General features: G+C 39.0%; 1 protein-coding gene across 6 annotated transcripts in view; it reads right to left on the bottom strand.

The window, feature by feature from the left end:
- Positions 1-21,541, bottom strand: part of LOC144978665 (uncharacterized) — a 64,804-nt gene that overhangs the window by 4,316 nt on the left and 38,947 nt on the right. For 5 of the 6 annotated variants that reach the window (XM_078925007.1, XM_078925006.1, XM_078925004.1 and 2 more), the window contains 5 exons: positions 7,673-9,284; positions 6,412-6,447; positions 4,430-4,491; positions 1,663-1,794; positions 1,113-1,362 (listed from right to left, as the gene is read on the bottom strand). In XM_078925007.1, the coding sequence (XP_078781133.1) occupies positions 1,113-1,362; positions 1,663-1,794; positions 4,430-4,491; positions 6,412-6,447; positions 7,673-9,284 (2,092 nt within the window). The remainder of the gene's footprint in view (positions 1-1,112; positions 1,363-1,662; positions 1,795-4,429; positions 4,492-6,411; positions 6,448-7,672; positions 9,285-21,541) is intronic. The other variant, XM_078925008.1, reaches the window with a different exon arrangement.

The following is a 21,541-nucleotide window of genomic DNA, read 5'->3' as shown; positions in this document are numbered from 1 at the left end:
GTGCCTTTAGAAAAGTACTATTGTAGTTTGAATTCATGTCGCTGTTATTGTTATACTGGCGCGGGGGGGGGGGGGGGGTCCAATTCACGGGTTAGGTTCCCATTAAGGCAGTGAAGTGGTTCTCACCCGAGAACCGCAAAGCTTTGGTGAGGGGGGGGGGGTGGAGTGCGAAAAGGTTGGGTCAACTTTACTATAATTGATTAATGATTTCAAGGCACAAGATACTATATAGAAAGAGGGTAATTTCCTTCATTTTTTTAGTGACAGCATTAAAATCGAAATTGCTACGTAAACTGGGGTTCTTTTAAAAAATTAATTCAACTCCAGAAAATGAAGAGTAACCGGTTTTATCGTGTAAATAGTGTCCACTGGTCTATCAAAATAGCATGACGGTCAAACATTTTATCGGGGGCCGTTGATTAAATGTTTTCGTAAATATTTGAAAATCCTTGCATTCCAAGCACATTGACTTACCGAATGAATCATCAAATTGCTACAGTTAATCTCCCTTGTTTTCTAACTTTATATAGTTAAAAGTTAAATATGCTTCGAAGGGAGACTTGCAACGGAACCCCAAACTATGATGAATGTTATGTTTCATTTATACAAGTATTTCATTAAATTAGATGTAACATGTTCTAGGAGGTTATAAGTTATGATACATGCCTGCTTTTTTTCTTTTTTTTTTTTTCTTTTTTGCTTTGCTTTTTGTCATATCAAAAGATAGATGAATACTTGGATCTCATAAATTTGCTTATAAAGGGTTAATGATTTTTTATAAGGAAAATTAACGATTTTGTTTTGGCTATTCTCATTTTGAGGTTTTACCCGTCACGTGAGCCGCGATTTCCCGGGAGATTTTAGTTACCGGTTCCATGGATGAATACTTCCGTAAGTTGCCGACTACCTACTCGTATTCATGAATACTTTTGAGCCGGGATGCAAGTTGCCGACTCCTACCGTCCGCTGCTTGTATTCGGTTGATCCGGTATTCATACACCGGGTCTTCACACCCCTACCCTGTCACCTGCACAGCTGTCGGCGAATCAACAAAAGCGCATAAAACTAGTGACGTAGCTTTCGCGTTTCCGGTAGCTATGCTCCGGACTTACCGTCAGACAAACTCGAAGGTTCATTTTTTTTCGGGATCTCTAAAGTTGAACTGCTGCTTTTCCTCGGCTCTGGGAATTCAAACTTGCCCTCGTTCTTGCGGTGCATCCTGGGCGATGGAGGCCCCATCTTGGGACCTTGGCGATAGAGGCCGTTCGGGTTGCGAGCTTCCATGTCGTCGTAGATCCCTGGGTGCGACGTGTTGAGAGGGACAAATTCTATGGTGTCTCCGTTGACAGGTTTCGTCTTCTGCTGTAGCAAAGCCAGAAAGAAATAACATAACATTGGAGTATTGATGAAGAGAACATTTAAGATAAGTTGTTTTTGTTTGTTTGTTTGCTGTTTCTTTGTATTTTTTTTTTTTTTTGTAATCCGATTTGTTTTGTTTATTTTGTTTTGTTTTTGTTTCTTTCTTTTTTTTGACAGAATGTTTGCTTTTGATGGGTAGTTCTGCTTTTTTTTTCTTTTTTTTTTTCTTTTTTGTTTTTTTGGGGGGTTTTTTTGTCGGTTTTTTTTTTGCCATGTAGTGATTTAAGAAATGACATTATTTACCCCATGCTCCCTGCTGTGTTTCTTGCAATGGCGTGTTGTGAAGAATCCTAAAGTAAACAAGGCCACGCCCCCTACTGCCACGCCGACAATAATGGCCGTCCTCTTCTTGTTTTCTCTGTCCTCGGGTGTGTCCTGAAATCATACACATGTGTTAAGGTTTAGTTTCAGTTTGTAGCAATTAAACGCTGCTGTGTACTTCAACGCAGTCTTTGATTTTTAAGGGTTTTTGACGACTTGACGCTCTTTATCCAGGGATAATTGAAGTTAAAAAAATTCTAGTCAAAACTTTAACGAATAAGTTATTTAGTCAATTTGCATCAGTCAAACTAGTTGTTTCCTTTAAAAAAAAAACAACATAAAAAAAAAACAAAAAAAAAAAAACAGAGACGGTAAGTCAGCAATGAAGGTTTGTTTCCCCCCCCCCCCACCCCCCCCCCCTTCCCCCGACCCCTCGATATTATAAGGTACAAAATAATATCGTTATATTTTCTCTTTGTCGAATCTGAAAAGATAAATCACCTTACACGTACCATTGTATTCTTTTTTATCCTACGTTAGTTAACCAATGCATAACAAAAAACAGCAACAAGAACAACAACAACAACAACAAAATAGAAAAAAAAGAAAACGAGAAGTTAAAAACAAACTATCCGAGATTCACTACCGAGAAATGACCAAGGGAAGCAACTGGTAATACTATACGTTACAACAACAGCAACAAGAACAACAACAACAACAACAACAACAACAACAACAACAACAACAACAACAACAACAACAAAATAGAAAAAAGAAAAGAAAACGAGAAGTTAAAAACAAACTATGCGAGATTCACTGCCGAGAAATGACCAAGGGAAGCAACTGGTAATAGTATACGTTACATATAGGGATTTCATTATTGTCTCCCTTAGCTTTTCAGTCGTTTGGTACTCGATTCATTCCCTTGTTCGGCGACTTTTATTGTAAGGGGATTGGATCTCAATAGACACTAAGATAGCCACGCCTCTCGGACAGTCGTTGTACAGTAAGCAATGGCAGTGATTGGTTGACATAGCTAACTACACAGGATTTACTATCGATAGTATGTCTCTAAGTAAAATACTCAACTGTTCTACCGCTTGATCAATAGATAGTATGCGCTTGGCTAAGAAGCTCATAACATTGCCATCCGGAAGTATAACGGACCAACACACAAAACTGTGTGTATCTATGAACGTTTATAGTCGGGTTAATACAGTTCAGTGAGCATTACTCATAAACGCGGATGGCAAAAAACAATAACAAAGACCTGAGTGACGTCAACTTCGAACTATCTATAGAACAAACACAGAAAATTGTGTGAATTTAAATGTTCATAATATGATCGAGAAAACCGTGTGATAACTAGTCACCCATTTGGCAGTATATAAACAATAACAATGATCAAAGAGAGGTCGATATCATTCACATGGTTGTTTATAGACAGTATGCGCTTGGCTAAGAAGCTCATAACATTGCCATCCGGAAGTGTAACGGACCAACACACAAAACTGTGTGTATCCATGAACGTTTATAGTCGGGTTAATACAGTTCAGTGAGCATTACTCATAAACGCGGATGGCAAAAAACAATAACAAAGACGTGAGTGACGTCATCTTCGAACTATCTATGAACAACCAACTATGTTTGGCCGAGCACATGTGAAGGTGTGTCACAAATTCCACGTGCGGCTATGTGGTCTAGTGGTAGGACACTCGATTTCGGATCGGAAGGAACTGGGTACGAGCTCGCTCGGCGCATAGTTGAGTCCTTGGAAAAGCTCTTTTCTCACATTCTCTAACCGTACTCAGGTGTAAAATGAGTACCTGACCCTTAACAACGTTGTCCATGTCTGAAAAATTGTAATATCGCCTAACAGGCGTCATGTCTCGTTCTACATGTTAAGTGTTGCTGTTCGTCAGGGACCCCCTGTAAAGCGCTTTGAGCACATTAAGTGGATATTGCGCTATATAAAAGCTCAAGTTTTTTGATTGGTCAAAAATCTACTAGTTCATTTTAAAAGCTTATGATTTTCTCAAAGATGATTCATATGAGTTATGCAAGTCCATTCGTTGAAAATCGCCACGCACTTTGAATTGTTTTCATGCGTGTTGTCCAGTTGTCCTTATTATTGTGTTCAACTTTGCACTGCCCAAAGCGGGACTCAACCCAAGGACCTACTGATTCGAAGGTGAGTGTTCTACTACATGATGAAATTTTCAAAACAAATGAAGTCCTTTTTCCAGCGATATTGTGAAAGAATACATTTGTTACATACACAAACCCAATTAGAGATGAAACAAAACATCATTTCATTTGTCTGTAACTGCTTGGGTGACTTGACTAGTCTAACGTCAAAATTGGGTGTTGATTTCATGTAATAATATTGTGTTATTTCACTGCCAATTATTACCTTGATGGTGATGATGATGATGATGATGATGATGACGACGATAATGATGATGATGATGATGATGATGATGATGATGATGATGATGATGATGATGATGATGATGATGATGATGATGATGATGATGATGATGATGATGATGATGGTGATGATGATGATGATGATGATGATGATGATGATGATGATGATGATGATGATGATGATGATGATGATGATGATGATAATGATAATGATCATGATGATGATGATGATGATGATGATGGTGATGATGATGATGATGATGATGATGATGATGATGATGATGATGATGATGATGATAGTTATGATGATGATACATACCCCGTGCGTGGCCCCTGTATGATGGTCATCATGATCATGGTCCTTTCCGTGTGAATGGTGGTCTGATAGACATGGATGTATGTAGCATAGTTAAACATTTGGACCAAACTATGTAATTGGATCTTATGGAGGGGGTTGGTGACTGGGAAAACGAGGCGTGTTGCGTTATGCACTTGAAATGAACCTCTCTCTCTCTCTCTCTCTCTCTCTCTCTCTCTCTCTCTCTCTCTCTCTCTCTCTCTCTCTCCCTCTCTCACACACACACACACACACATACTCTATATATATATATATATATATATATATATATATATATATATATATATATTAATATATATATATATATATAATTTTAATATTTACCACAATGTTTGAGACAGTCTACATTATTGTTTCAGGCCTAATTAGCCATCGTCAGGACTGAGTTGGTTTGTTGACTGTTGTTGTTTGTTGAAGTCCTGACGATGGACTTCAACAAACAACAGGCCTGAAACATTGATGTAGACTGTCTCAAACATTGTGGTAAATATTAAAATAATAATTCGCTCCATTACTACATGTCGAGCACTTTTCGTACCATATTTGTATCAAACACGATTCAATATATATATATATATATATATATATATATATATATATATATATATATATATATATATATTCATATATATATATATGTGTGTGTGTTTGTGTATGTTTGTATTATGTGCTGTGTGTGTATGTGTGTGTGTGTGTGTGTGTGTGCGCTTGTGTGCTTACGAGCATGAAATATATCAAGTAAAATAATTGATATAGTTCATATGATATATTTTTATGATAAATGTTTTTAATGTAGCAATGACTATCCCGCACAAATCTTTGGGCCTCTTTTTCGCTCACGAAGTGCCCGAATTCGCGTCAAAATATGGGACGAAGCCGTTCCGTACATGCTATTTTAAACAATTAATTACGACGCTGTTTATCGATGAATATGACTGAAAGTTGGCACACAGTTAGAAAAAAGGTAATTTTAGATTATTTTAAGCGACAAAACTCGTGCGATTACCAGAAGACCGTTAAAAATAGATTTTTACTCTTTGGAGTAAAATATTTCTAAAACTACCGGGCGTGGAGGTTTTGTCGCTGACAAGGTAATACATGAACATTTCTTCTTTTTGGTTGTAAAATTTCATATGAATATGACGAGTACTTTTCCCGTATTTTACAAAACACCATCCTAATTTGCTCTTTAATCCACTTCTTACGCAAGATACAACCAAATGTCGAAAAAAATGCCGAAAAAGCGTCCCATATTTTCGCGTTTTTTTTCTCTTCGCGGGTCATCCAAATAAATGACACCTTTGAAACTGCTAACTTGTTTATTTATGAATGGATTTTAGACAAAAAATTTTCTCAAAAAGAGAAAAAAACATTTTTCATAGTCATTGATTTAATGTTACTGTAATATGGATGAATGAATAAATAAGTTCTGATTATAAATTAATAATAAATGGATAAAATAATGAAAAAATAAATGAATGAATCACTCAATCAAACAATCAATTAATTAATGGATGAATGAATGGATGAATATATAGATGAATGAATGAATGAGTGATCTCATGGAAGAGAATGTAATGACTGAATAGATATATAAATGAATGAATGCTTGAATGACTGAGTGATTGAATGAATGAATGAATGAATGAATGAATGAATGAATGAATGAATGAATGAATGAATGAATGAATGAATGAATAGATAGATAAATGACTGATTGGATGAAATAAGAAAAAAAATGAATGAGCATAACTATCCATCAATCCATCAATTCATTCTTTCATCAATCAATCGATCTCTCATTCAGTTAGTCAGTCAATCCTTCCTTGTAAAACGGTTCATGAATGATTATTTTAAATGATTGGATGAAATAATTTTTAAAAATAGAACAGAACATAATGAAAGAAAGAATAAACAGTGAAAAGACTGCATACGAGACCCACCGTGTTTATCATCATCTCCATCGACCTCCCCGGATCCTGTAAATAAGAAAACAACACACTTAATTCGTTGTAGGTACTCAAAAACAAAACAACATTCTCTTTTATCGTTTTTGACCAGAAAACGTATGTCTTAAATAGCTATCAATTAAGATGATCACCATCCGGTCAAAGATTTCTCAAACTTGAGACTTTTTCAAAGAAATCTATTTGACAATTTGGACAATTGGGGAGGGGAGGGAGGATGTGGGGCGTCATCTTGATGCAGACCTGCCTACATGAAAATCTAAAAATTCGTAATTTTGGGGAGATAAAGTTTGCAGTCACTATAGTTAACTTCAAATATCAACAATTTCCCCTAACAAGGATTAAATAACATTTCAAATTCCTTAAAATTACGTAGTCTGGCATCAACTTTCATTTTAAATAAGTTTTAATGGCTTAAAAATGCTCATGCAATTCTGAAATTGGAGCCAAAATTTTGTAATTTTACGACATTTTCGTAATGGTAGACATGTCTATCTTAATGGATCGGTATAATTTGAAGTAAAAGCTTTCTGGCCAAAATGACACAAAATTTTGTCAAGAGTTCAGTGAGAAAATATATGTCCGTCTATATTAGACCTGCTTACATCCACGAAATGAAAAATTCGTAGATCGAATTTTTAGCTTCACCTGCAAATTTAACTAGGGATTTTTGATTCAATGCAATGTGTTAGAACGAAAAGTTTGGTGCCAGAAAGTATCTTTCCAGGATTTTGGAGCCATATTTAATAATGCTGAGGGTAAACTATTCATTTGCAAAGTTTATAATAGTGGTTAACAATTTTTCCCTTTGACAACTACGAATTTCAAAAACTTAAAGTAGGCAGTTATTGTGTCTATATCATACTATTGCTCATTTTCATCAAATCGTTAGTCTTTAGAGTCCTAATTGAAAAAAAAAATCGTTTATTGGAAAATGCATTATACAACAGCTCGTTAATGTAAATGTTGCTGCTCGAAGCTCGAAGATTTAAATAACAATGTGAAATTGAATGTAAGCTTCAATTTAATATACGAAAACCACCTTATCTCATTCGTCTGTAGTGATTCATTCATCCTGTTTTGTTGATAAAGGGGAAATCCGAAACGTCCATTTTATCCGTTTTCGTATATTAAATTGAAGCTTACATTCAATTTCACATTGTTATTTATATAACAGCTCAAGTTCAAGCTTTACAATTATCTATCTATTATTGATTTTTAGTCATTAAACTCGTACCGTCTTCAGCTTTATCCTTGTCCTCCTTCTCCAAGTCAAGCAGGTATGGAATCTTCTTGGTCGATGACATCGTTGGAGGGTTTAATGTGATGTTCACAACTTCCAGCTTGACAGGCGTTGGCTCGTCCGATTCGCTGGACTTCTTTTCAAAAGCTAAATTGTCTTTGAACTCGTTCTCCTCCCGGTGTGAGGTGTCATTATCCATCTTGACATCAAATTTGGCCTCAATCGTCTCAATGTCTGGGTTGGGCAAAAGGATGATGGATTTATTTCTCTGGGCTGTTGCATTGACTTCATTTATTGATGTTACCGGAGAGTCGACGAGAGGTTTGGCGGTTGTGACATTTTGGAAGGAGTCCCCCTCTTCTAGTGATTTGACAGGTTGTAAGAGAGGTTTGTTTTCATCATCTACTACTGAGGTGGTGGTTTCGTCGATCGAGTTGGTTGTCGTAGTTTTCGATGACGCCATGTTCAAATTTGGTATAGCAGATGTTACTTCTAAGGCGACAGGTCCATCATTGGCACTTTCTTTGGTCTTGTCTTCGATGCTGCTTTCAGTGGTGGTAGATAGAGAGGGCATGTCTTTTAGTGCATCGGCTGACACCGTTGTGTTTTCTTGGTTCATTTTGTCCGAGGAGGATTCCTTGAGTGCGGCGATGTGGGGTTCAAAGTCTTCCTCAGTCATTGGAGATTCTGTTGGGTTGTCAGAAACAAATGTCTGGCCCGTCGATGATTCAACTGCGGCTGTCAAAGGCATTGTCGTCGTTTGTTGTAACGCGTCGTCTGCTTTTAAACTCGTTGTATTTCTGTCGTTAATGGTTGATATGGTTTCAGTGGTAATTTTTAGTGTATTTTCGATATTGTCTTTGGATTCTTGGTCCCCATTGAGATCTTCTTTAACTCCCAAATCAAACGAACTCGTTGTAATCTCTTGAATGTCAGCCACCGAGGCTGTGCTTGCAATCTTTATATCCATTTGCTCTGGTCCTGGCTGAGCAGTGACTACTTCTTTACCACCAGCAATATCCAACGCTTGAGGTGTGGTTGGTTTATTAAACTCTGTTGTAGACACAATGTTATGGCTTCCCTCGTCAGCAACATTATCGTAAGTTGGCGTTTCGGCGGTTGGCAAGATGGTTGCTAGAATCTCTGATTCTTCATTATCATCCTCAGATTTAGCTAGATCGTTTTCTTCTATTACGCTTTTGTCACTTGTTTTTGTTGTCATTTGATAAGGACTTTCGGCCATACTTTCAGCGTGAGATGGTTTGGCAAATGACTCAGCAATGGAGTTATTAGATTCCGTCGTGAGAGGATTTGCTATAACATCAGAGATGTCATTTGGGCCTGTCTCTAACAATGCATTTGGAGTTATGGCATTCTTCGCTAAATCGTTGCCTTTTTCATCAACAATTGGTTCAACAGTTGTCATGGAAACAGGTTCATTCCAGGTATCGAAGATGTCTTGATTATCTCCAGGATCTTTCCCTTCATCACCCGTATCCGTTAACCCATCAGCAGTATCTACCTTGACATCTCCGGTCGCTTCTGACTTCTTCAAAACTCCATTTGCATCGTTATCACCTGGCTGGGTTGGGAAACAGTTGGCAAACTGAAATGAATGGAAAAGAAGAATGTTTAAAAAGCTGATTTGAATCCGCTTTGACCTACGACACATATATGCAGGTCTCATAACTGAAACTATAGGCTTGATTTAACGTATTTTCTCGTATTTTTCTTACTACTTTGTCAGGCACTGTTTCGTGCACATTTTTTTCGGATTTTTGTCTTGTACAAGTGCCTGCTCATTCATTTGAAAAGGAAACACCCCATTTCAAGTATCAGACGTTGTTGGTGTTGTGCGTAGTGTAGCGATCGGTCTCCAACAAGGGATTCCAGGGACCCTTGCTGGAAGCATGAAAAACTGGGGGTGGCTGAGACAAGTACACGTGGATGCCCAGAGCAGACGGTGGAGAACATCATTAGAGAATGCCATGACGGGCCCAGTTGCACTGACCATTACCTAAGAGTCTGATCGTAGCCATCGTTAACTTCTAGCCCGACATTGAACAAATAATTACGTCCTAAGTCACGTCTTTGGCCACACATCGCGAGTTGTATTCAATAGTTCAACTAATGGGATCATTCGTTTCATTAATCTGAACTAACGACAACTCACTAGACGCTGCACGGTTTGTCCTTAAGGGTTCTTGTGTCAGGCTATAGAACTAAGTTGACGTCACTCAGGTCTTTATTATTGCTTTTTGCCATCCGCGTTTATCAGTAATTCTCACTATTCTGTATTAACAAGACTATAAACGTTTAAGGTTACACATAGACCCTGTGGAGTGGGTTTGGTGTTGGATCGACAAGTTATGATGATGAAGCATCAGAAAGGTCCCGACATAACACCGTTTTGAGAAGCTGTGAGGTCTATCTAGTGGTATGACACTCGACTTCGGATCAGAATGTTCGAGTCCCGCTCTCAGCGATGCATAGTTGTGTCCTTGAAAAAGACTCTTTAGTCACATTCTCTCACCGTACTCAGGGGTAAAATGAATACCTGACCCTTAACATAGTTGTCTCTGCTCGAAAAAAAATTAATATCGTCTGACACACGCCAGGTCTCGTCCTACATGTTAAGTGTTGCTGTTGGCTAAAGATCCATTGTAAAGCGCTTTGGGCACTTTTAGTGGATATTGCACTAGATAAAAGCTCATGTTTTTTTAACACAGTTTTGAAAGGATTAATCAGAAATATCTCTCATGGTTTCATTCTCCGTTCCACAGAACTCTTATGCACATTAATTATTTCATAGCTATTTTAAAGAAACACCGGGGAGATAACCTACCACTAAATGTTATTCTTATAAAAGACTTAAGCGTAAACAAAGCCAACCCTCTCGACGATAGCCCGCGACTAAAACCGGTCCATTTGTTTACAACTTCAGTGGATATCGTCGCAAATTACTCCTGGCCAGTCAGTCTACCCCGTCCAGGTGGGACATTTTATCGCCAGCATTCACACTGCACAGGGGGGCGGATAGGAATTTTAAGTTACAACTTGGACATGCGCAGATGGCCTTGTATCTGTATCCATGGTAACCATGTTATAAACAATTACACTGGACGTAGTTTGATTTTTTTTCTTTTTCTTTTCTTTTGACTATTAAGGTTTTCCAGTTCTGGGATTTCCCGTTCAGATTCCTGATAATCTGGGCGGAGTTATTTCAATTTAACTTCATCATGTTGATATATATATATATATATATTGCTTCAAAATCTTCCTGTATGGCAATGTGGTCTAGTGGTATAACATTCACCTCAGGGTTGGAATGCCTTAGGCTCGAGTCTCGCTCTGAGCGGCGCATATTTGGGTTCCTAAAAAAAGGCTCTTTACTCAGATTCTCTCACAGCACTCATGTGTAAAAATAAGTACCTGGCAGTTAGTAGCGTTGTGTCTGTCGGAAAAAAAATATTTTAATATCGCCAGATATTTAAAAAAAGATAAAATGGACGTTTCGGGTTTCCCCTTTATCAACAAAACAGGATGAATGAAACACTACAGACGAATGAGATAATGTGGTCTGTAGTTTTTCATTCATCCTGTTTTGTTGGTAAAGGGGAAACCCGAAACGTCTATTTTATCTGTTTTCGTATATTATTAAATCGAAGCTTACATTCAATTTCACACTGTTATTTATGCCCTTTGAGTAGGATGTTAGGTATTTTCGAAAAGATGCCAGTGGGATAGGAAATAGGAAGAAGACGATGGAGGTGGATTGGATACACCCTTAGAAAGAATGACTCCACTATAACAAAAACCATAAGGGCAGAAGATGAAGGGGAAGGCGACAAGGAACATGGAGAAGAATGAAAGAAGCTGATATACAGAGAAGTGATAAGACATGGAACGAGATTTTTTTTAAAGTTAGTTCAGGATAGAGAAGGATGGAAACTGTTTGTCTGTGGCCTATACCCTGACCCAGGGTGAAACGGGCAATGATGATGATGATAATAATGATATTCCCCAAGATCTAACAGACTCTTCAATATTAATGCTGGCTGGACAAAGTAGGGTCAGAATTAAAAAAAAACACGGCTGCATTAGATAAAGAAAAGTAGCGCTTTAGACTCATTTGAGCCCATGGAGCCGGGGTTTATCCTGGGTTCTATTGATTGCTACCATTTGGATAGGACGTTAGTCTGCTAGTCTGGCTGCACCAGACACCAGCCCATTCATTTTTGATGCGAGTGTTTTGCCATTGAGCTTACGAAATTTCTCTTAACCAGTTAACTGCCGTACTCTGGAAAGACTTGTATTTTAAACATTTGGCCAGAAAACACGTCCTTCATATATCGATCGATTTAAATGACCCTCATCTTAGCAAAAACTCTCGTACCTGGGATCTAGTGTTAGACAGGTACTATAACTTAAATATACACGTTTTTTAAATCCGGATATGAACCCACGATACTTCGATTTCCAAAGAGCGTGACATTCCACTAAGCCAACATATCTATTAGAAATGTTGCTTTGTTTACATGGACTGATAGAGTATCGATAGAGTATCAGTTAGAGACGGAAGAGAGAAGAGAAGAGGAAGAGAGAGAGAGAGAGAGAGAGAGAGAGAGAGAGAGAGAGAGAGGAGGAGGACAGAAAGAAAGGGAGAGAGAGAGAGAGAGAGGGGGGGGGAGGACAGAAAGAAAGGGAGAGAAAGAAAGAAAGAAAGAGAGAGAGAGAGAGAGAGAGAGAGAGAGAGAGAGTGTGTGTTGAGTGTGTGCATGACGTCATCCCAGAACTAATACAATGATACTATTGTTATACCTGACATCCCGTGGTGCTATCAATTAGCATCATTGATTTAGACTACAAGATTGCATAGGATTAAAAAAAAAACAACTCTTGAATAGATAGTATGCACTTGGCTATGTAGCTCACAACATTGCCATCCGGAAGTATAACGAACCAACACACAAAACGATGTGTAACCTTGAACGTTTATAGTTTGGATAATACAGTTTAGTGAGAATTACTCATAAACGCGGATGGCAAAAAAAAAAAAAACAATAACAAAGACCTGAGTGACGTCAACTTCTTTTTATCTATACATGGCGCAACATCGGCTACATGTGCTCAAAGCGCTTTACAAGGGGTCTCAAGTAGTGCCGCCCTGAGGAGGACCGGTCCCAAGAACTGTTCATACGGTTCCTTACCTGCGAACTGGGGATCGGTTCCGATGAGAACCACGGACGGTTCTCGCTTCTTAGTTATCAGTGGGTTATGTTTGTTTTTACATTGTTAAGGGTCCTACTAATTGCCATCCGGAGCCGCCCGGAGTCGTCCGGAGTCATCTAAAGCATTTGACGGCCTCCGAGGATGGCTTGAGAATACTTTAGATGACCTCCGGACCGCTCCGGACGGCAATTATTAAGGGTTTTAAGACGCTTGCGACACATTTAGGTCACATCAGCGCCAGTACAAAGGAAGAAAATGGGATAGTACAAAAACTTTAGATTTACGAGTTGAAAGTACACAAGTAAAAAGTAAGACAAAGGGGATGGGTTGAAATAAGGAACAGATGAAGATTCCAAGAGCACCCTATCAGTGTACTTAGTTTGAGATCACCTAAAAGTCTCATCCAGACACAAACAAAGGTCCCCTAATAAGAGGAATACACTCAATCAAATGTTTACAAACCAATACATTTTTATAATAAAATAAAACGCGTAGCAGTAAATAACAGAGAGGTGATTTACATGGGGAAAAAAATATAATCTCTCAGAAATATAACTATACATTTGACTGTTTCCCTCCCGGTCAAGGACTCCGACCACGGCTAGGACAAAACTAAGTAATCCCATTCCAAAATAAAGACAGAACGCAACTTGGAAAAGATGTAAGCGGATAGAAGACACACGGTGGCCTCCTGCCCACCATGGGAGGTCAAAGACCCCACCCAGAAAGTGGAATAATGAGTGAGGCTATAGATAGTGTACGCTTGGCTAAGAAGCTCACAACATTGCCATCCGGAAGTATAACGGACCAACACACAAAACTATGTGACGTTCATAGTCAGGTTAATACAGTTCAGTGAGCATTACTCATAAACGCGGATGGCAAAAAAAAAAACAATAACAAAGACCTGAGTGACGTCATCTTCGAACTATCTATAGATAGAACGAAGATGACGTCACTCTGGTCTTTATTATGTATTATTTTTTTTTTGTTGTTTTGTTTTGTTTTTTTTTTATTTTTTTTGTTTTTTTTTTTGTTTTGTTTTTTTTGCCATCCACATTTATGAATAATTCTCACTAAACTGTATTAACCAGACTATAAACGTTCAAGGTTACACATAGTTTTGTGTGTTGGTCCGTTATACTTCCGGATGGCAATGTTGTGAGCTTTTTAGCCAAGCGCACACTATCTATTAATGAAGATAAAAAAAAAAAGAACAAAAACCGTGAGGAGTGGTTGAATAAAGCAGTAGGGGATACTGTCCGTTTAATAAATAACGTGTAGCACTCGCTATAAACAGATGTACTGGAGTGTTTACACCATTACTTGGTGAGGCTTTCGAGACACGCGGGCGACACCTGGTTATGGCTATGGCTATCTGGCGTCTTTTTGAGCCCCTACATAATAGATAGAATGAAGATGACGTCACTCAGGTCTTTGTTATTGTTTTTTTGCCATCCACCTTTATGAGTAATTGGATACAATAGTCTGATGTCACGTCGCCCAGCAACGGTGGCCATCGTGGTTCTAAACAAAGAAAATCGGTACTTTTTATTCTTCATGCTGGCTAGAACTTTTCATATATCTTGTGATCAGAATGTGTAAAAGTCAAAACATGATCAGATTTATAATGGGTTTTTTTTCCTCTGGATACGCTTTTATGCTCGTCGGAGAAAGATTTCATACGGGCGTCCGCCATTCTTCCGACAGTTTAGAGCCAGTTACTAAGTTACCATGCTTCATTACTAGGGAAGTGACGTTACGACTATTGAAGAGTATTCTCACTAAACTGTATTAACTCCACTATAAACGTTTAAGAATACACATAGTTTTGTGTGTTTTGGTCTGTTATACTTCCGGATGGCAATGTTGTGAACTTAGCACATCTTTGGCGTCCCTCTACACACTCCTACTTACTTCAACTTTAGACCTATCATTTCAAATAATACTGATGCTATGCGTTTAGGTATAATATTGAAATCATCCGCCAGCCGGATATAACGTACCAACACACAAAACTATGACGTGTAACTTGGAACGCTTATACTGATTGACATAATTTAGTGAGAACTAATCACCAAAAATGGCTGTACATATACCCATGTGTCAAAAGTAATCCTACCAGCACGCCCTCGGACCAAACTCACAAAATTTAGCTTTTTTTTATAGCGCCATATCCATTAAATGTGATCAAAGCGGTTTAGAAGGGGTCCAAAGCAAACAGCAATATTGAACTTATAGGACGTGATAAGAAGCCTATGAACAGCTATTACATTTACTTTTGACAGCGAAATTATTGTTACCAATTGCGATGAGAGGCATATAGTTGAGTAATTGGAAAAGACGCTTCACTCACATTCTCTCACCGTACTCAGGTGTCAAATGAGTACCTAGTCGTGATATGCGTTATCTGTGTCGAAAGAAATTATCATATCGCTTAAAAAGCGTTATGTCACGTCGCACATGTCATGTGTGTTGATGTTGGCTAAAGACCCCTTGTAAAACGCTTTGAGCACGGTCAGTGGATATTGCGCTATATAAAAGCTCGTTTAACTGTTCTAGTGCGAGAATGGGAGTAAAGAGCCCTTTCCAATGGCTCAACTTTACGCGGCACCGGAGCGGGACTTGAACCAAGGACCTGCCGGTCAAAAAGGCGAGTCTCAAATCACAAGATCACAAAGCCGCACAACTTGGAACATTGCATCCATTAGCCAAACCAAACCTAGCTTATTCTCTCTCTAACCAAACCACTAGATACCCCTTTCCGATGATGTCTTGTTTATATAAGACAACACTGACGTGAGGAAAAGACCCTGTGGAACTTTGGTCTGTACCCAGACGGACGGACGGACCGACGGATAGCTAGAGAGTCTAGTAGAAAGATGGGCAGACAGATAATCAACTTAAAATATCATTAGGCAGGCAGGCAGGAATGTAAACAGATAGACAGACATCTAGATAGACAGATAGAGAGAGAGAGAGAGAGAGAGAGAGAGAGAGAGAGAGAGCGGGGGGGGGGGCAGACTACAACCGGTCAGAGATTATAGGCAGACAGAGAGGAACATAACGTTAGACAGAAAGACAAGGTTTCCGACATACAGACATTGGAGAGACTGATTGAAAGTCGTAAAGAAAGATATCCCTTTAAACAAACAGACAGACAGACATGCAATACACACACAGACAGACTCAATATGCGCCGAGCGAGGCTCGAATCCAGGACTTCCAATCCGAAAGCTATTGTCATACCACAAGACCACATACCCGTAATAGGGAAGAAAAGTAATGACGTCACACCTTCTAATTTTTCTGTAACAACAAGATATGAAGTGAGTAGAAAAGTGCCAGAAGACAATAGAGAATAAAAAAAATTTTCGCGGCGGTGGTGGGGTTTGAACCTGCGACCTTATTGGTACGACAACTCCGCCTGGCAGGTGAGAGCGTGGCTCTACCGTGTGAGCTATCCACGAACACAAAAATATTCGTTTCAAACCCAAAGTCATTTCTAGAACCCTCTCTCACCCACTTCTTGAGATCGCCGATTCGTTCACCACCATCGCGAAGTAATTTTGACCAGCAGTTAAGCTTAATAGCCAATATTTCATCACAAACATATAACATAGAAACGATTGAGACATTGAGTATGCTCCGGTGTATGGGGTGAATTTTTAATTCAGAAAAGTGAGTGGAGCAGGCACTTATGTTGGTAACAACAAGATATGAAGTGAGTAGAAAAGTGCCAGAAGACAATAGAGAATAAAAAAATTTTTCGCGGCGGTGGTGGGGTTTGAACCTGCGACCTTATTGGTACGACAACTCCGCCTGGCAGGTGAGAGCGTGGCTCTACCGTGTGAGCTATCCACGAACACAAAAATATTCGTTTCAAACCCAAAGTCATTTCTAGAACCCTCTCTCACCCACTTCTTGAGATCGCCGATTCGTTCACCACCATCGCGAAGTAATTTTGACCAGCAGTTAAGCTTAATAGCCAATATTCTCATCACAAACATATAACATAGAAACGATTGAGACATTGAGTATGCTCCGGTGTATGGGGTGAATTTTTAATTCAGAAAAGTGAGTGGAGCAGGCACTTATGTTGGTAACAACAAGATATGAAGTGAGTAGAAAAGTGCCAGAAGACAATAGAGAATAAAAAATTTTTTCGCGGCGGTGGTGGGGTTTGAACCTGCGACATTATTGGTACGACAACTCCGCCTGGCAGGTGAGAGCGTGGCTCTACCGTGTGAGCTATCCACGAACACAAAAATATTCGTTTCAAACCCAAAGTCATTTCTAGAACCCTCTCTCACCCACTTCTTGAGATCGCCGATTCGTTCACCACCATCGCGAAGTAATTTTGACCAGCAGTTAAGCTTAATAGCCAATATTCTCATCACAAACATATAACATAGAAACGATTGAGACATTGAGTATGCTCTGGTGTATGGGGTGAATTTTTAATTCAGAAAAGTGAGTGGAGCAGGCACTTATGTTGGTAACAACAAGATATGAAGTGAGTAGAAAAGTGCCAGAAGACAATAGAGAATAAAAAATTTTTCGCGGCGGTGGTGGGGTTTGAACCTGCGACCTTATTGGTACGACAACTCCGCCTGGCAGGTGAGAGCGTGGCTCTACCGTGTGAGCTATCCACGAACACAAAAATATTCGTTTCAAACCCAAAGTCATTTCTAGAACCCTCTCTCACCCACTTCTTGAGATCGCCGATTCGTTCACCACTATCGCGAAGTAATTTTGACCAGCAGTTAAGCTTAATAGCCAATATTCTCATCACAAACATATAACATAGAAAAAATTTTTATTCTCTATTGTCTTCTGGCACTTTTCTACTCACTTCATATCTTGTTGTTACCAACATAAGTGCCTGCTCCACTCACTTTTCTGAATTAAAAATTCACCCCATACACCGGAGCATACTCAATGTCTCAATCGTTTCTATGTTATATGTTTGTGATGAGAATATTGGCTATTAAGCTTAACTGCTGGTCAAAATTACTTCGCGATGGTGGTGAACGAATCGGCGATCTCAAGAAGTGGGTGAGAGAGGGTTCTAGAAATGACTTTGGGTTTGAAACGAATATTTTTGTGTTCGTGGATAGCTCACACGGTAGAGCCACGCTCTCACCTGCCAGGCGGAGTTGTCGTACCAATAAGGTCGCAGGTTCAAACCCCACCACCGCCGCGAAAAAAAAAATTTTATTCTCTATTGTCTTCTGGCACTTTTCTACTCACTTCATATCTTGTTGTTACCAACATAAGTGCCTGCTCCACTCACTTTTCTGAATTTTTCTGTACCAACATCCTTGGAAATGTGTATGTAATAAGTCCTTCGGAAGACAAATAATGAAAAGGTTACATAATGAATTATAAGTTGGCAGTTGCCTCTAATGGTGCTCATACTAATATGTTATGACGATCGAACCAATCTGCAAATTCTTTACCGCATTCATACACCGTCGCAAACCCACCCGGAAGCTTCGTCACAACACACCGTTCAACTAGATGCTCAGCAGTTTCGGGTTCTTTCCCACATCGGGTACATGTTGGACAGGTGGAGAGTCCCCACTGATGAAGCAATTTTGCAGTTAGGTAGGTTCTCGACCTAAGCCGATTCGCTACCACCCAGTGTCTCCTCTAACTGGTGAAGAAGCCTGGCAACTTCTCACCAAGTTTCGAGGAGTGTATGTCCCCACCCCTTGAGGGAGTGAATTTGTCCAAACCGACTTCTATCTCGTATATGCATCTCTATCCTTAGTCAGGGAATCTACGTACAAGGGTTACCGGGACTTATTTCGGCTCGAAACGGGGGCACCGTCCACTATGCGCTTGAGAGGGGTATCCCCTCTCTCTTTGGTCTTATTAAGCCAGCTCTATAAGTTGACATAGCTATTTTAGTAGCAAAGTGTATAAGCAGATTCTAAGGATTACGGGACGTAAAAGATCGGGGATGGATGATCTTTATTTAGGACCAGCATATGTTTTGACTAGAAAACAAGATGCCATCATTCAGAAACCAGAAGATCATTTACACAAGGTTTGAATTCAGTCCTCCTCCGGAAGAGTGGTTTTACACTTCCATTGAGATTGTAACCAGTTTTTTTGGTCACCACACTTTTCCCCGTATAGGGAATGAGATTAGCGGAAGAGTAGCGTCCCGTGATTGGACGTCACCCATAGTCTGTGACGTCACCGGCGGAAAAGTTATTAGAGAGAGAACGTCATGTTAGTTGTGCGCATGCGTCACAGTGACGTCATAGACTATGGGTGACGCCCAATCAAGGGACGCTACTCTTCCGCTAATCTCATACCCTATTGTAAAGACACGTAGATATGTGTAAAATATTTGACAGCTGATGGATCTTAATTGACAACATGGGGTAACAGCTGATTTCATTATTAGCTTGCAAAAACAAAACAAAAAGCAGATAAAAAAAAATAAAACAAAAAAACAAAACAAAAATAAAAGACGTTGAACGCTCAACGCACAGCTAGTATATCGAAGTAATGAAATTGACGTCACTCAGCTCTTTTTTTTTCATTGTTTTTAGACGGCCATGTTCATGATTAGTTCTTACTAAATTCTATCAATCAGACTATAAAAGTTTAAGATTACACATAGTTTTGTGTGTTGAAATGGCGGATGTTGTGAATAATATATCTAAACGCATAGCATCGATAATTTATTGTAAAGTAATCTTAAAAATGGCTGGCTAAAATAGCTGCGTGACGTTAATTTCGTTCCTTCTATAACCGATACATAATATAACTGCACGTGTTATTGTTATTATTATTATTCAGTCACTGATAAGGGGAATGAATCAGGGAGGCAGCAAACGCATTTACTCGATATTGAAATTAAGACATGACAAAAACTTGTGTGACTCAATGGATTTCCCTGTCTCGTCTTCTGTGACAAATCATTGTTTTGGCTATTCGTCAATTTACCTACTTTGATCGCATTAATAAAGTCTGGAAGATAATCATAATACCTACACACACACACACACACACACACACACACACACACAAACAAAAATTGAGTTTTATATAGAGCAATATCCACTAAATGTGCTCAAAGAGCTTTACAGCGGGTTCCAGCGATATTACAATCTTTTGTGAGAGAGACAATGCTGTCAATGGCCAGGTACTCATTTTACACCCGAGTACGGTGACAGAATGTGAGTAAAGAGCTTTTTCAATGACTCAACTATGTGCCGAACAAACAAAAAAACAAACACAGAGCCTGACTTGACTTACTGACGACGTCATCCGACTCAGCAGCCTCGGCTTATCTTCACTTTGAACTTTGAACGATTGTCATTCCCGCCACGTGTTAAATTTTAACCAGTTAACTGTTGGACTCTGGAAAAAAACAAATATTTAAATATTTTGGCCAGAAAACTCATCCCTCTAATATCGATCGATTTAAATGACCCTCACCTTGGCAAAAAATAAATAAAACAATAATAACTCTCAAACCTGGAACTTCGCGAAGTCTTCCTTCAGTTCTAGCTTTGAGAGTTTGTTGCCAAAACAAGGGTCATTTAAATCGATCGATATTTGAAGGACGAGTTTTCTGGCCAAATTTTTAAATACACGTTTTTCCAGAGTACGGCAGTTAACTGTTTTTATTTTTAAAATGTTTGTTGTTTTTGTTTTGTTTTTTTGTTTTTTTTTGTTTTTTTGGGTTTTTTGTTTTTAAGACGCGCTCAACGATAACCCCGATGTCAAGTGGTACAAACTTAATTGACGGTGGGGGAAAAAAACTAACAGACAAACAAATAAACAAACAACAAATTTGGATGTTTTGCGACTGAATAAGCAAGCGTTATCTGTTACATTATCTACATGATGTCAGATTTTCCTGGTAGAAAAACTTACCAACTTATTATTTAAAATACCAAAAATACAAATCGCGTTTGATCGCTGAGTCACTCCATTATTTTATGGGTCAAAAGTCATTTTTCTTTTCACATTCGTGTTATGTCCAGCAGTTAAAATAAAATGGAGCTTTTATATCGGGCAATATCCACTCAACGCGCTTAAAGCGCTTTACAAAGGGTCCTTAGCAAAACTTAACAAATACGACAAGACAAGACGCCTGTTAGGCGATGTTACACATTTTTTGCCGACAGAGACAAATCTGTTAACGGTCAGGTTACTCATTTTACACCTGAGTACGATGAGAGAGAATGTGAGCAAAGAGCCTTTTCCAAGGACTCAACTATGTGCCGGTCATGACGGAGCTCGAATCCAGGACCTTCCAATCCGAAGGCGAGTGTCATACCACTGGACCACATGGCCTCACAACATAATTTACCGCCACGAAGTTTTTATTGTCGGTTGTCTTCTGGCACTTCCATCCGTAGCATATTATAGATAGAATGAAGTTGACGTTAATCGAATATTTGTTATTGCGTTTTGCCATCCATGTTTATGGTAGTAATTCTCACTAAAATGTATTAACCAGACTATAACAGTTCATGATTACATATAGTTTTGTGTGTTGGTCCGTTATACTTCCGGATGGTTATGCTGTGAGCTTCGAGGCCAAGCGAATACTATTTATAGCCTGGCACAAGAACCATCTAAGATTTACAGTTTGACGTC

The sequence above is a fragment of the Berghia stephanieae genome, chromosome 8, assembly GCF_034508935.2.
Source record: "Berghia stephanieae isolate SIO BIC M18660-M18661 chromosome 8, UCSD_Bste_1.3, whole genome shotgun sequence".
NCBI classification, from domain to species: Eukaryota; Metazoa; Mollusca; class Gastropoda; order Nudibranchia; family Aeolidiidae; genus Berghia; species Berghia stephanieae.
The sequence above is the reverse complement of the archived record's forward strand: the minus strand, read 5'-3'. Positions and strand labels throughout refer to the sequence as shown.